Source organism: Thalassophryne amazonica, chromosome 5 (assembly GCF_902500255.1).
Source record: "Thalassophryne amazonica chromosome 5, fThaAma1.1, whole genome shotgun sequence".
NCBI classification, from domain to species: Eukaryota; Metazoa; Chordata; class Actinopteri; order Batrachoidiformes; family Batrachoididae; genus Thalassophryne; species Thalassophryne amazonica.
Genome location: NC_047107.1, coordinates 124574379 through 124589858, shown reverse-complemented (window position 1 = coordinate 124589858; position 15480 = coordinate 124574379). Strand labels below are relative to the sequence as shown.

Below are 15480 nucleotides of genomic sequence, written 5' to 3'. Positions count from 1 at the left end.
GGAGCTCATAGCACCTGAGTCCTGGAGAAACTGCAAACAGAATCTGTGGAGATCTGTGCGCATGCCGGTGGACCCACCTGCTCTGGTTCCTTGTCCAGAACAAAAGAGGTATCACCTCCTCATCATCAGAACCCTCACTGTTAACGACACGCTGGGCGCTCAGTCTTGCTCCAATTAAAAAACAAAAACAAACAAACAAAAAAAAAAAAACCTCTGGTGTGCTGTGATTACATTACTAAGCCATATACAACCCCTGGCAAAAATTATGGAATCACCGGCCTCGGAGGATGTTCATTCAGTTGTTTAATTTTGTAGAAAAAAAGCAGATCACAGACATGACACAAAACTAAAGTCATTTCAAACGGCAACTTTCTGGCTTTAAGAAACACTAAGAAATCAAGAAAAAAAGATTGTGGCAGTCAGTAACGGTTACTTTTTTAGACCAAGCAGAGGAAAAAAATATGGAATCACTCAATTCTGAGGAAAAAATTATGGAATCACCCTGTAAATTTTCATCCCCAAAACTAACACCTGCATCATATCAGATCTGCTCATTAGTCTGCATCTAAAAAGGAGTGAACACACCTTGGAGAGCTGTTGCACCAAGTGGACTGACATGAATCATGGCTCCAACACGAGAGATGTCAATTGAAACAAAGGAGAGGATTATCAAACTCTTAAGAGAGAGTAAATCATCACGCAATGTTGCAAAAGATGTTGGTTGTTCACAGTTAGCTGTGTCTAAACTCTGGACCAAATACAAACAACATGGGAAGGTTGTTAAAGGCAAACATACTGGTAGACCAAGGAAGACATCAAAGCGTCAAGACAGAAAACTTAAAGCAATATGTCTCAAAAATCGAAAAATGTACAACAAAACAAATGAGGAACGAATGGGAGGAAACTGGAGTCAACGTCTGTGACCGAACTGTAAGAAACCGCCTAAAGGAAATGGGATTTACATACAGAAAAGCTAAAAGAAAGGCATCATTAACACCTAAACAGAAAAAAACAAGGTTACAATGGGCTAAGGAAAAGCAATTGTGGACTGTGGATGACTGGATGAAAGTCATATTCAGTGATGAATCTCGAATCTCCATTGGGCAAGGTGATGATGCTGGAACTTTTGTTTGGTGCCTTTCCAATGAGATTTATAAAGATGACTGCCTGAAGAGAACATGTAAATTTCCACAGTCATTGATGATATGGGGCTGCATGTCAGGTAAAGGCACTGGGGAGATGGCTGTCATTACATCATCAATAAATGCACAAGTTTATGTTGATATTTTGGACAATTGAAAGGATGTTTGGGGATGATGAAATCATTTTTCAAGATGATAATGCATCTTGCCATAGAGCAAAAATTGCAAAAACATTCCTTGCAAAAAGACACATAGGGTCAATGTCATGGCATAGGGTCAATGTCATGGCATAGGGTCAATGTCATGGCATAGGGTCAATGAGCAGATCTGATTTGATGCAGGTGTTAATTTGGGGGATGAAAATTTACAGGGTGATTCCATAATTTTTTCCTCAGAATTGAGTGATTCCATATTTTTTTCCTCTGCTTGGTCTAAAAAAGTAACCGTTACTGACTGCCACAATCTTTTTTTCTTGATTTCTTATAGTGTTTCTTAAAGCCAGAAAGTTGCCATTTGAAATGACTTTAGTTTTGTGTCATGTCTGTGATCTGCTTTTTTTCTACAAAATTAAACAACTGAATGAACATCCTCTGAGGCCGGTGATTCCATAATTTTTGCCAGGGGTTGTATATTGATTTATAACAGAAAACTGTCAAACTCTCCATGTGTGTTATTCCACGAGCTGCCACTAATCCACATGAATTCTGCCTTCCAGAACAGCTCTTTATATAATCATCTGAATCATGTACCTGTTGCCACATGTACATAAGGGCTGGATTGTCATTCTTACACTCATATTGTTATATTTAATAAAAACAACAAGCGCACGCATGGAAATTACACAACTTTTTGTTGTTTCAAATTTAGCACTTGTTTGTGGCAAAATAATTAATTGTATCCACACAAAAGATTAATTCTGGCCTATATAAGGTGCCTAAGCCCAGTGAAGCTGACCCCCCACCCAGATAAAAAATAAAAAAAATCCAAGCAAACAGGTTGAGTTTGCCCTGTAATTTCAGATGGTACACGAATGCAGCGGCGCTCAGAAACGGCTTCTGTACTGTGTGAAAACATTCAGCTGGTCAAAGGAAGTCAAACTAAACTCTAACGTTACAAAAACTAAGCAAATGATAAAAAAAATGTCAAGAAGAACAGCAAAACGAAATACGGGCGAATTGAAGTTTTCGTTCAAATATTTCGACAGTGTAAAAATCCTGACGAAGCGACCGCTGCAGGAACGAAGCTGAGCGAAGGTTAAATGATGCCAACGAAAGTCCAGATTTCTTGTTTCATTTGGGCTTTGTTGACCTTCATTAAGTGCCGTGTGACTGGACCATAGTCTCAAGATTTTTAAAGCTACCTTTCTGGAATAATGGACAAAATATATAAATCACACTGGGACATAATCATCAATTACTGTTCATTTGTCATGATGCATAAAACAAACAAATTAGCATGCAATTTGCTCCAGTTGTAAATCCAGATCCAAATGTAAAGTTGTTGTTACATGCCGGGTGTCTGGCACTATTTTGCATTATATGAGAACTATTCCTTTTACACAACAGCTCAGGGTTTTGGTATGCAGAGAAACAAGGCTTTGCAAGTACGCTACAACAAGAACAGGCAATTTCACAGAGACATCCTGGCCTTGACACACACACACACACACACACACACACACACTGTTTAAACTCCACCCCTCTGGTCGACATTACAGTGCTCTGTATGTCAAAACAACCAGACACAGGAACAATTTCTTTCCACAGGCCATCATGCTGATGAACAATTTAACCTGCCAAAAACCACATACCACATGTACAGCTTCAACCCATTTGTCTGTTTCTCCTTTGCAAACATTTTTTTAATGTGGTTAGTACTTGGATGGGCGACCTCTTCGGAACACCAGCAACTGTTGGCATTTCTCCAGGTAAAACTGGAGTTGCGTCAGGAAGGGCATGCGGCATAAAACTTGTGCCAAATATCAATGCGGATCTGGTTGTATCCACTGGTGACCACGTACAATGCGGGAGTGGCCGAATGGGCAACAACAATTTAGTGAATATTTAAACATGCCTGCACAGAGAGTAGAGTTCAAACTGAAATCAAATTCCTTGTTATTCTTGTAGATACTTGGCGAATAAAGGCTATTCTAATTCTGAAGACAAGGATAAAAAAATATGGTTAATACAGTGATGAACACAATGTAAAAGTCTCCACCTGAAGGACGGTCATCCATAAATCATCTTTACAAATGTTAAAATTCTCTCTGCCTTATCAAAGGTGTTCATGGTTCTTTCACTTATCAGTCGTTATGTCATTTTATATTTGCTATTGGCGCCAAGAAGTATCAGATTTCTCGGTTAATTCGACTGCTTTGCTTGGTGCGGCTGAAGAGTTTCCTAGAAAGGAAACGTTAGCCTCGTTACTCTCACGACTCAGACATCTGCTATCCTAACCATACAAGGTCGGCCCTCTGCATCCCTTCAGTCTGAGTCAGAACGCAACTCAAAGCTGCAACTAAACAATGCTGTAAAAATAAGCAATGCGCTGAAAGGAGCCCAGATTTCAAACTTTTCGTGCATAAGTATGCATCAGCAAACAGTTTGCAGACCTGCAAAGTGCTGCAGAGCAATAAGAACAACTGACTTATTTCTTTGTTGTTTATTTTTTTAAAGAGCTCCACCCCTTTTTGCAGACACACCCCAAAATGTAATGGTTTCTATTTGAGATTAGCGGCAACCAGCATTTTAATAAATATCCTCCTAATGATGTCCCACACAGAACTCAGGAACAGTTAACTTCTGATAGAGGTTACCTCAGACATAGTGAGTTAGAATTTTTGAGACACCATTTTGATGAGATAAAACAAACAAACAAAAAAAAACAAAAAAACAAAAACTTAATTATAAGAAACTCAATTAGGTCTCGAATCATGTTAAATATGACTGCTATCATTATTAAAAACAGGCAATTAATGTTGTCTAAGCCTGAAACTAAAAACTATTTTATAACGGATGAATATAATTTTTTTATTAATCTTTTGATTACTTTCTGATTTGTTTATTATACATTGGTTAACTTACCAGTAAATTATAGCCATAAATTCTACCAATAACTTTCAACCTTGCGATAAAATATTTTTTCATAAAAATACTTATTTTACAAATTAAAAACAAAATCCAAAATATAAAAAAGGGCAAAAAAAAAAAAAAAGCATGCATGGAAAAAAGGAATATGGAATCTTGCACACACCTTTACTTCTTCTTGAGACAGACAGAAAATAATAAATAAATAACAAATTTCATCACACTGTGACTACTAAATCATTCTAAAAGTTGGCAATTAATTCAATAAATGCTTAATTACTGCAACTCTGCATTTTTCACAATACACACAAAGTGTCTGTAGGTCCAACTTCATTAAAGCTCTCGTCCAGGACGCTTCATCATTTAGGTATGTATGTGCACGCTGTCCACCTTTCAGTTATGTTGCAGATACAGTTTAATTTAGGCCCGACTGAACCAGCTACAACTTCAGCAGCTCAATCCTACTGTGCAGGAATTCTATAACGCACCCAGTGACCAGAAATGCTGGAAGAATAGCTGAAATGTGGTACAGATACAGAATCAGATCCTCTGATACATGCAGAACCAGCAGTTGTGGAAGACCCACCGGTATGTAATGCACACGTCTGGGTAAAGGCTTAAAGACAAACTATCCTTCAAAAAGCGGTTCCATGTTTAAGGTTACCAGGCTAGCAAACCAGTACTTGACCCCTAAAACCTAAGCAGCCCACAGGGGGCCCCAGTGCCCCTGTAGGTCAGGAGCACACTTGTATACTTGTATTCCTCAACAAAATGACAATATATTAATATAACTGAAAAGGTGACTTTCTGTCTCCAGGCTTAAACTGAGCTTCTTTTTGTACCGGTGGACATCGTGTTCTGGACATTAAATTTTAAAAGTCTCTCATCTTCAACTGCTTATCCAGGATCGGGTCGCTGGGTAAATTTTAAAGTCCTACACAGTAATTCAGTGGTAAACCAGTAGAGGCTTTGACTGAAGGGTAAGCAGCCCTATCAGCTTCTGTTTAGCCACAGCAACAAACATGGTTTCGTGTCCATCAAATGTGTGTCACATGACATGTCCTGCTGGACGGGTCGGGAATGTCCATCCATATCAAATGATCACTCCCTCACTCCATCCAGATTCATTTTTGGCCCTTTGTAGGAAAGAATTTGTACCTTACACACCCCACGAGCTGGTAAGGAGAAACTACCTCAGAGTTTTGTTTTGTCTGTCCACGACATCTTCAGAACCCAAAGAGCAACTTCAATCAAACTCTGTGGACTCAGTGGTCTGTCCTCTTGCAACAAGGACATATGTCATCTCTAGAAATCTGGCCAATTTTATTAAACCCTCCAAATCGTGACTATCCAGGGTTGGGACCAGGAAGCAGAGTTGTAGTCTTACACACCTCTCTGCAGCTTCTCTCCCCCTGCCATCCCCTCATTACCCCATCCCATAGAGACGGTGCCTGCTCCCAGACCACCAATAACCAGCAAAAATCTATTTAAGCATAAAAATTCAAAAAGAAAAAATAATATAGCACCTTCAACTGCACCACAGACTAAAACAGTTAAATGTGGTTTATTAAACATTAGGTCTCTCTCTTCTAAGTCCCTGTTAGTAAATGATATAATAATTGATCAACATACTGATTTATTCTGCCTTACAGAAACCTGGTTACAGCAGGATGAATATGTTAGTTTAAATGAGTCAACACCCCCGAGTCACACTAACTGTCAAAATGCTCGAAGCACGGGTCGAGGAGGAGGAGAAGCAGCAATCTTCCACTCCAGCTTATTAATTAATCAAAGACCCAGACAGAGCTTTAATTCATTTGAAAGCTTGACTCTTAGTCTTGTCCATCCAAATTGGAAGTCTCAAAAACCAGTTTTATTTGTTATTATCTATCGTCCACCTGGTCGTTACTGTAAGTTTCTTTGTGATTTTTCTGACCTTTTGTCTGATTTAGTGCTTAGCTCAGATAAAATAATTATAGTGGGTGATTTTAACATCCACATAGATGCTGAGAATGACAGCCTCAACACTGCATTTAATCTATTATTAGACTCAGCTGGCTTCGCTCAAAATGTAACTGAGCCCACCCACCACCTAAGCCACACTTTAGATCTTGTTCTGACATATGGCATAGAAATTGAAGACTTAACAGTATTCCCTGAAAACCCCTTTTTGTCTGATCATTTCTTAATAACATTTATATTTACTTTAATGGACTACCCAGCAGTGGGGAATAAGTTTCATTACAGTAGAAGTCTTTCTGAAAGCGCTGTAACTAGGTTTAAGGATATGATTCCTTCTTTATGTTCTCTAATGCCATATACCAACACAGTGCAGAGTAGCTACCTAAACTCTGTGAGTGAGATAGATTATCTCGTCAACAGCTTTACATCCTCAATGATTACAACTTTGGATGCTGTAGCTCCTCTGAAAAAGAGAGCCTTAAATCAGAAGTGCCTGACTCCATGGTATAACCCACAAACTCGCAGCTTAAAGAAGATAACCTGTAAGATGGAGAGGAAATGGCGTCTCACTAATTTATAAGATCTTCATTTAGCCTGGAAAAAGAGTCTGTTGCTCTACAAAAAGGCCCTCCTTAAAGCTAGGACATCTTACTATTCATCACTAATTGAAGAAAATAAGAACAACCCCAGGTTTCTTTTCAGTAAGAACAACCCCAGGTTTCTTTTCAGCACTGTAGCCAGGCTGACAAAGAGTCAGAGCTCTATTGAGCTGAGTATTCCATTAACTTTAACTAGTAATGACTTCATGACTTTCTTTGCTAACAAAATTTTAACTATTAGAGAAAAAATTACTCATAACCATCCTAAAGACGTATCGTTATCTTTGGCTGCTTTCAGTGATGCCGGTATTTGGTTAGACTCTTTCTCTCCGATTGTTCTGTCTGAGTTACTTTCATTAGTCACTTCCTCCAAACCATCAACATGTCTATTAGACCCCATTCCTACCAGGCTGCTCAAGGAAGCCCTACCGTTAATTAATGCTTCAATCTTAAATATGATCAATCTATCTTTATTAGTTGGCTATGTACCACAGGCTTTTAAGTTGGCAGTAATTAAACCATTACTTAAAAAGCCATCACTTGACCCAGCTATCTTAGCTAATTATAGGCCAATCTCCAACCTTCCTTTTCTCTCAAAAATTCTTGAAAGGGTAGTTGTAAAACAGCTAACTGATCATCTGCAGAGGAATGGTCTATTTGAAGAGTTTCAGTCAGGTTTTAGAATTCATCATAGTACAGAAACAGCATTAGTGAAGGTTACAAATGATCTTCTTATGGCCTCGGACAGTGGACTCATCTCTGTGCTCGTCCTGTTAGACCTCAGTGCAGCTTTTGATGCTGTTGACCATAAAATTTTATTACAGAGATTAGAGCATGCCATAGGTAGAACCCCTGGCAATAATTATGGAATCACCGGCCTTGGAGGATGTTCTTTCAGTTGTTTAATTTTGTAGAAAAAAAGCAGATCACAGACATGACACAAACCTAAAGTCATTTCAAATGGAAACTTTCTGGCTTTAAGAAACACTATAAGAAATCAGGAAAAATAATTGTGGCAGTCAGTAACGGTTACGTTTTTAGACCAAGCAGAGGGAAAAAAAAAAATATGGACTAACTCAATTCTGAGGAATAAATTATGGAATCACCCTGTAAATTTTCATCCCCCAAACTAACACCTGCATCAAATCAGATCTGCTTGTTAGTCTGCATCTAAAAAGGAGTGATCACACCTTGGAGAGCTGTTGCACCAAGTGGACTGACATGAATCATGGCTCCAACACGAGAGATGTGAACTGAAACAAAGGAGAGGATTATCAAACTCTTAAAAGAGGGTAAATCATCACGCAATGTTGCAAAAGATGTTGGTTGTTCACAGTCAGCTGTGTCTAAACTCTGGAACAAATACAAACAACATGGGAAGGTTAAATGCAAACATACTGGTAGTCCAAGGAAGACGTCAAAGCGTCAAGACAGAAAACTTAAAGCAATATGCCTCAAAAATCAAAAATGCACAACAAAACAAATGAGGAACGAATGGGAGGAAACTGGAGTCAATGTCTGTGACCGAACTGTAAGAAACCGCCTAAAGGAAATGGGATTTACATACAGAAAAGCTAAACGAAAGCCATCATTAACACCTAAACAGAAAAAAACAAGGTTACAATGGGCTAAGGAAAAGCAATCGTGGACTGTGGATGACTGGATGAAAGTCATATTCAGTGATGAATCTCGAATCTGCATTTTGGCAAGGTGATGATGCTGGAACTTTTGTTTGGTGCCGTTCCAATGAGATTTATAAAGATGACTGCCTGAAGAGAACATGTAAATTTCCACAGTCATTGATGATATGGGGCTGCATGTCAGGTAAAGGCACTGGGGAGATGGCTGTCATTACATCAATAAATGCACAAGTTTACGTTGATATTTTGGACACTTTTCTTATCCCATCAATTGAAAGGATGTTTGGGGATGATGAAATCATTTTTCAAGATGATAATGCATCTTGCCATAGAGCAAAAACTGTGAAAACATTCCTTGCAAAAAGACACATAGGGTCAATGTCATGGCCTGCAAATAGTCCGGATCTTAATCCAATTGAAAATCCTTGGTGGAAGTTGAAGAAAATGGTCCATGACAAGGCTCCAACCTGCAAAGCTGATCTGGCAACAGCAATCAGAGAAAGTTGGAGCCAGATTGATGAAGAGTACTGTTTGTTACTCATTAAGTCCAAGCCTCAGAGACTGCAAGCTGTTATAAAAGCCAGAGGTGGTGCAACAAAATACTAGTGATGTGTTGGAGCGTTCTTTTGTTTTTTATGATTCCATAATTTTTTCCTCAGAATTGAGTGATTCCATATTTTTTTCCCTCTGCTTGGTCTAAAAAAGTAACCATTACTGACTGCCACAATTTTTTTTTTCTTATATCAATTTCAGAAATCAATTTCTGATTTCTTATAGTGTTTCTTAAAGCCAGAAAGTTGCCATCTGAAATTACTTTGGTTTTGTGTCATGTCTGTGATCTGCTTTTTTTCTACAAAATTAAGCAATTGAATGAACATCCTCCGAGGCCAGTGATTCCATAATTTTTGCCAGGGGTTGTATTAAAGGCACTGCACTGCAGTGGTTTGAATCATATTCATCTAATAGATTACAATTTGTTCATGTAAATGGGGAGTCTTCTTCACGGACTAAGGTTAATTATGGAGTTCCACAAGGTTCTGTGCTAGGACCGATTTTATTCACTTTATACATGCTTCCCTTAGGCAGTATTATTAGAAAGCATTGCTTAAATTTTCATTGTTACACAGATGATACCCAGCTTTATCTATCCATGAAGTCAGAGGACACACACCAATTAGTTAAATTGCAGGAATGTCTTTCAGACATAAAGACATGGATGACCTCTAATTTCCTGCTTTTAAATTCAGATAAAACTGAAGTTATTGTACTTGGCCTCACAAATCTTAGAAACATGGTGTCTAACCAGATCCTTACTCTGGATGGCATTACCCTGACCTCCAGTAATACTGTGAGAAATCTTGGAGTCATTTTTGATCAGGATATGTCTTTCAATGCGCATATTAAGCAAATATGTAGGACTGCTTTTTTGCATTTGCGCAATATCTCTAAAAATAGAAAGGTCTTGTCTCAGAGTGATGCTGAAAAGCTAATTCATGCATTTATTTCTTTTAGGCTGGACTATTGTAATTCATTATTATCAGGTTGTCCTAACAGTTCCCTGAAAAGACTTCAGTTAATTCAAAATGCTGCAGCTAGAGTACTAACGGGGACTAGAAGGAGAGAGCATATTTCACCGTAATTGGCTTCTCTTCATTGGCTCCCTGTTAATTCCAGAACAGAATTTAAAATTCTTCTTCTTACTTATAAGGTTTTGAATAATCAGGTCCCATCTTATCTTAGGGACCTCATAGTACCATATCACCCCAATAGAGGGCTTCGCTCTCAGACTGCAGGCTTACTTGTAGTTCCTAGGGTTTGTAAGAGTAGAATGGGAGGCAGAGCCTTCAGCTTTCAGGCTCCTCTCCTCTGGAACCAGCTCCCAATTCGGATTAGGGAGACAGACACCCTCTCTACTTTTAAGATTAGGCTTAAAACTTTCCTTTTTGAAAAAGCTTATAGTTAGGGCTGGATCAGGTGACCCTGAACCATCCCTTAGTTATGCTGCTATAGACTTAGACTGCTGGGGGGTTTCCCATGATGCACCCAGTGTTTCTTTTTATTCACCTCTTTTTGCTCTGTATGAACCACTCTGCTTTTAATCATTGGTGATTGATCTCTGCTCTCTTCCACAGCATGTCTTTTTCCTGATTCCTGATTCTCTCCCCTCAGCCCCAACCAGTCCCAGCAGAAGACTGCCCCTCCCTGAGCCTGGTTCTGCTGGAGGTTTCTTCCTGTTAAAAGGGAGTTTTCCTTCCCACTGTCGCCAAGTGCTTGCTCATAGGGGGTCGTTTTGACCGTTGGGGTTTTTCTGTAATTATTGTATGGCTTTTGCCTTACAATATAAAGCGCCTTGGGGCAACTGTTTGTTGTGATTTGGCACTATATAAATAAAATTGATTTGATTTGATGTCAAAGGTCAATTCAATGCTCAAAGTCTACTCTCTGTGTTGTAATCTTCAAAGGGCAAACAGCAGCTTCAGTTAAACCTGGTGGTGGAATGTCCTGTTGCAATGGTCAAATCAGAGATCATCTATTGTTTGTTCACAAAAACCATCTTCAAGAGGCAAAAAGCAATTTCAGTCAAACCTGATGGGTCCACTTAGTGGACTGTCCTCGCAGCACAGACAACATCAAGGTCAAATCAGGTCATAGTCCGAAATAATGACCATATCTCAGGAAGCAGATGAGATATTGAAACGTAGTTTTCTGCACAGACTTCTGCTCTCCTGGGGCTGACACATGGATCAGACCTTTGACGTCAATGACCTCATATGATGATGAAAATATCAGCTGGCTGCGGCGAGGACCTGGACGTCTCGTTTTAAACAGGCGTGACTGCTTAACAACAAACTGAATGTGTCAAGATCATTTAATTTGAATGGTTGTTTGGTGTTAGTCAATCAGGAATCTCAGTGTGGAAATTTAAACGATGAGGCCATTTCTGCCATCCTTCGGGTCAAGGGCGTAGGTTTGGTCTCAGCTTTGGTAGGGACAATACCACCCCCACCCCCCCGGCCCCCCTGCCCACTACCACCCCCTAACCCACTCATACCATTAGACGCACAAGTACAGCATAATACATAACATATGACGACATAATGCTGAATAATTTAACACTTTATTTACAATATTAAGTGTGTAGGCAAACAAACAAATAGCTTAAATAACAAAATTGCACCCAAAATCACGAATCTATTCTATAGGCCTACACCTGAGAGAACAAGACAACAACAAAAAAATATACTTGTGGAGCTAAAAAAAAAAAAAAAAAAAAAGTTTTTGCAACCAAGATGTATAATCTATTCTCTTCATCAATAATGCAGTTGTAGGTATCTGGCAACCTAATTTGCCAAAAAAAAAAAAGGCTTTCCAATAACATATATGGTGTATTACGGTAAACGTAAGCCTGTGATGTCATAACGCAGAGGAAAAACACGGAAGTCTCACACTAGTGCGCCGCTGATTCTCATTACCGTAAGTTCTCATGTAAGCCCTCACTCTGAAAAATTTCAACACTGACAGCAAGCCAAGAACCCGTGCTTTCCAACAGTATGCTATATGTTGCATATATTATGGTAAAGTGCGTTCGGTGACTTTTGAAACGAGGGAAAAGTATGAAAAAGAGCGCAAAACTGACAGAAAAGTACAGAGACAGACAGCAAACATAAATGTAATAATTTTTGAGGAAAAGACAGGGTGTTAGTGTCATTTGTGAAGACGTGTTTGTGTGGGTGTGCAGTTTATTTTAAGTGTGGCGCACAGCATTGTTCGCAAGCCCCGCCCTTCTTGTTTTACTGCACCGGAGCAGTGTTGCCAGATATGAAATATGAAACTATCGTATTTTTGGTGAAATTATCGTACACAAACAAAACGCATACAACGTAGCTATTTTTGCGTTTTGTTTTGTTTTTTAATTTACAAAGAATTTTGTCACATTTTTAAACAGTAATTATAGTAATGTGGAAACTATGGCACAGAAAGAACACAAATGCACAAGCAAATGCACTACCAGACTAGAAAGATTTTTTTTTTTTCTGTGAAGGGACACAAACGTGTCAATTACCAGACTAGAAAGAGTCGAATTCAACCTCGCAGATTTTGTTGAACACAGAAAAAATGTTGACACCTCCATAAGGAACTTGAACCTTTTTTTTTTATTTTTCTTGTATATCTCTTTGCTCTTGTGTTTTGTTCGTTTGTTATTGTATTTGTTGAAATAAAGTTTCGAAAAAAAAAAAGATGTTGGCTGGGGAATCTTCCTGTCACGGCACAGATTGGATGGGAACTTGTATAGAGAGGGGGCGGGCTTTCAAATGACTTTGTCCCGGTCGCCCAAAGCCAGCAGCAGCCCTGTGTGTGGTGTGTCTTTGATGCCGCCTGAGTGCAACGCCTGCAAAATGATTCTTGGGTGTCAGAGAGAGATGCGTGTTTGGGCAACCAACTGAAATGATCGTACATATTGGATTTTTTCCCATTATTGATCGTACAGAGGGCAAAACTATCGTACAAATACGATAATTATCGTACATCTGGCAACACTGCACCGGAGCCACCCATCCTCTGTGCTCCGGGACCTCCCACTTTACAAATGAAGCACTGCCTGCCACGAGATGCGCTTGGTTTACATCCATGTGAGAAGAACGTGAGCCAATGAAATTGCAACATGGGTAACCCTGTCACTCTGGCACATCGAAAACACAAAACGTGACGACTAAAATTATAGTATCGAGTTCGCAAAAAAATAGTGAATGATTTTGATATATAAAAAAAATGCTAAATATTGGTAGGGACTATTTTGCCATCCCAAAATATTGGTTGTGACTTGTCCCTATGGTCCATATGCAAACCTACGCCCCTGCTTCGGGTAAAGTGTGTGTGTCTGAGAGAGAGACCCGTGACACTGACCCAGGACGTCGGCGCTCCTGTGTCGGGCGATGAAGCAGGCATCGTCACCATAGCACACTCCTTTCTTCAGGATGCCTTTACGGAAGTCCTTCCCGAAGCCGCAGCTGGCCGTCACCAAGCTGTAGTCTCGGCTGTCCGTCTGAGAAAGTCCGCCGATCACAGCTCTGGCTACCAGTCTGCCGTAAGACAGCACGGACAACATCACCGAGCTAGCAGCGCGGCTAGCTCAGCGTCGACGCGCGCGCAACCCAAGAGCCACTGCCCGACGAGCCCCCAAACAGCACGGAGAGCAATAACCACCGAGGCGTAGCGCAAACCGCCACTTCTGCCACATCCACAAACCCGTCACCAGCGCTGCTCCGCGGCCACGGTATCACACGGCAGCTACATACGCCAAAAAAAAAAAAAAGGCGGCGCTGCGGCGGCGCACTGCGCTCAGCTAGCAGGGTCTCGTGACTGCTCTGACGTCAGACGTCGTTACGCAATCAGCTTTTACGGAGAAAATAAATGATACTGTGGGAACAAATCGATACACAAATACAAATAAACGTGATTTGTCTAAATGTTCGTACGATTAAGCAAAAATAAATAAAAAGTAAAAAAAATGGAAACAAGCTTTTTCTTTGCTTTTTAATGCATGTTAAATTTTATACAAATAAAAATCAAGCATCTGTTTTACCAAGATTTTGTTGGCAAAATGAAGAACAATTTTATATTATTATTTTGTTTGTTTACAAGCCTATGTATACATTTTTTTTCTATAAATTAAATTTACACTTCATCATCGACCTGGTCTCGAGCAGCTGAAGATGATGATGAATTGTGACAGCGGGCTTTTGAGGTTGAGTTCTCTTATTTATCGTGGGTAACCAACTAAATAGTGCAGCAGATAACTGAAACAATCATGCAAATGGTGATAAAAGAATCAAATTTGGTAGAAATACTCCCTAGACACTCCTCTTTTGAAAAAAAAAAAAAAACAGATTGGCCACTTGACTTTTCAGGTGGTCAGGTAGAGGTCAATTGAAGAATTACACAGAGGTCAAAATTAAAAGATGCTCCAATCATATTGAAAAATATTCCACATTATTTGCCTGATCATAAAGATTCCAAAAATGTATAGTTTGGACTAACTGTGACTAAATTCTATGAAGTTACGGGATAAAAACAGCAAGAAGGTGACGAAGCTCAGTTTCATTTTGTACAGGGGTCAAAAGTTAAAGTTGCTCCAATTTTGGTAAAAAGTGATGCAAATTATTGGTTGAGCTAATAGGATTAATAAATGGAATAGTGTTGACAGTGTTGAATGCTTGGTCTCCAAAGTAATGTTATTTTCCTGGTGCCAGGAGAATAACCTCTCTCTGAACGTCAGCAAAACTAAGGAGATAATAGTGGACTTCAGGAGACAGCGCGGAGGTCAGCACTCCCCCATCCACATCAACAACAACGAGGTGGAGCAGGTCAGCAGCTTCAAGTTCCTCGGCGTCCACATCACCGAGGACTTATCCTGGACCTTACATGCAGACACTGTGGTTAAGAAAGCCCGGCAGAGACTCTACTTCCCGAGAAGGCTGAAGACATTTGGCACGAACACCACCATCCTCACGAACTTCTACAGGTGCATCATCAAGAGTGTGCTGACGGGCTGCCTCACAGTGTGGTACGGGAGCTGCACCAGCCAGAGTCAGAAAGCACTGCAGATGGTGGTGTGCACGGCTGAGGACCTCACTGGCAGCAGTCTTCCCACCATCCAGGGCATTTACCACATTCGGTGCCAGCATAAGGCACACAGCATCATTAAGGATCACACTCACCCCGCAAAAGGACTATTTGAACTGTTACCCTCTGGCAGGAGGTATATGAGTCTGCCAGCCCATACCAAAAGACTCAGGAACAGTTAATATCCACAGGCTGTCAGACTACTGAACTCTAAATAACACAGAACTATGATGATAACACTGCACTAAGCCACTTCTTTAACACTATATGTCTATTGCTGTTATCAATGTGACTGTATCTTGTATGTCACTACCTTATCTTTCATAACTCATCTCAGTTTTTACTATTTATTATTACCTGTGCAATAACTTGCTACACAACTGTGCAATATGTCACGTGCAATAATACTATGTGCAATATGAACAAT

General features: G+C 39.8%; 1 protein-coding gene across 1 annotated transcript in view; it reads right to left on the bottom strand.

Annotated features, from left to right (window-relative positions):
- The window catches only part of pptc7a (protein phosphatase targeting COQ7 a), a 37517-nt gene extending 23813 nt beyond the window's left edge, over nucleotides 1-13704 (bottom strand). The window contains exon 1 of the mRNA XM_034171273.1: nucleotides 13335-13704. Coding sequence (XP_034027164.1) covers nucleotides 13335-13536 — 202 coding nt within the window. The 5' untranslated portion in view covers nucleotides 13537-13704. The remainder of the gene's footprint in view (nucleotides 1-13334) is intronic.
- Nucleotides 13705-15480: the final 1776 nt, after the last annotated feature.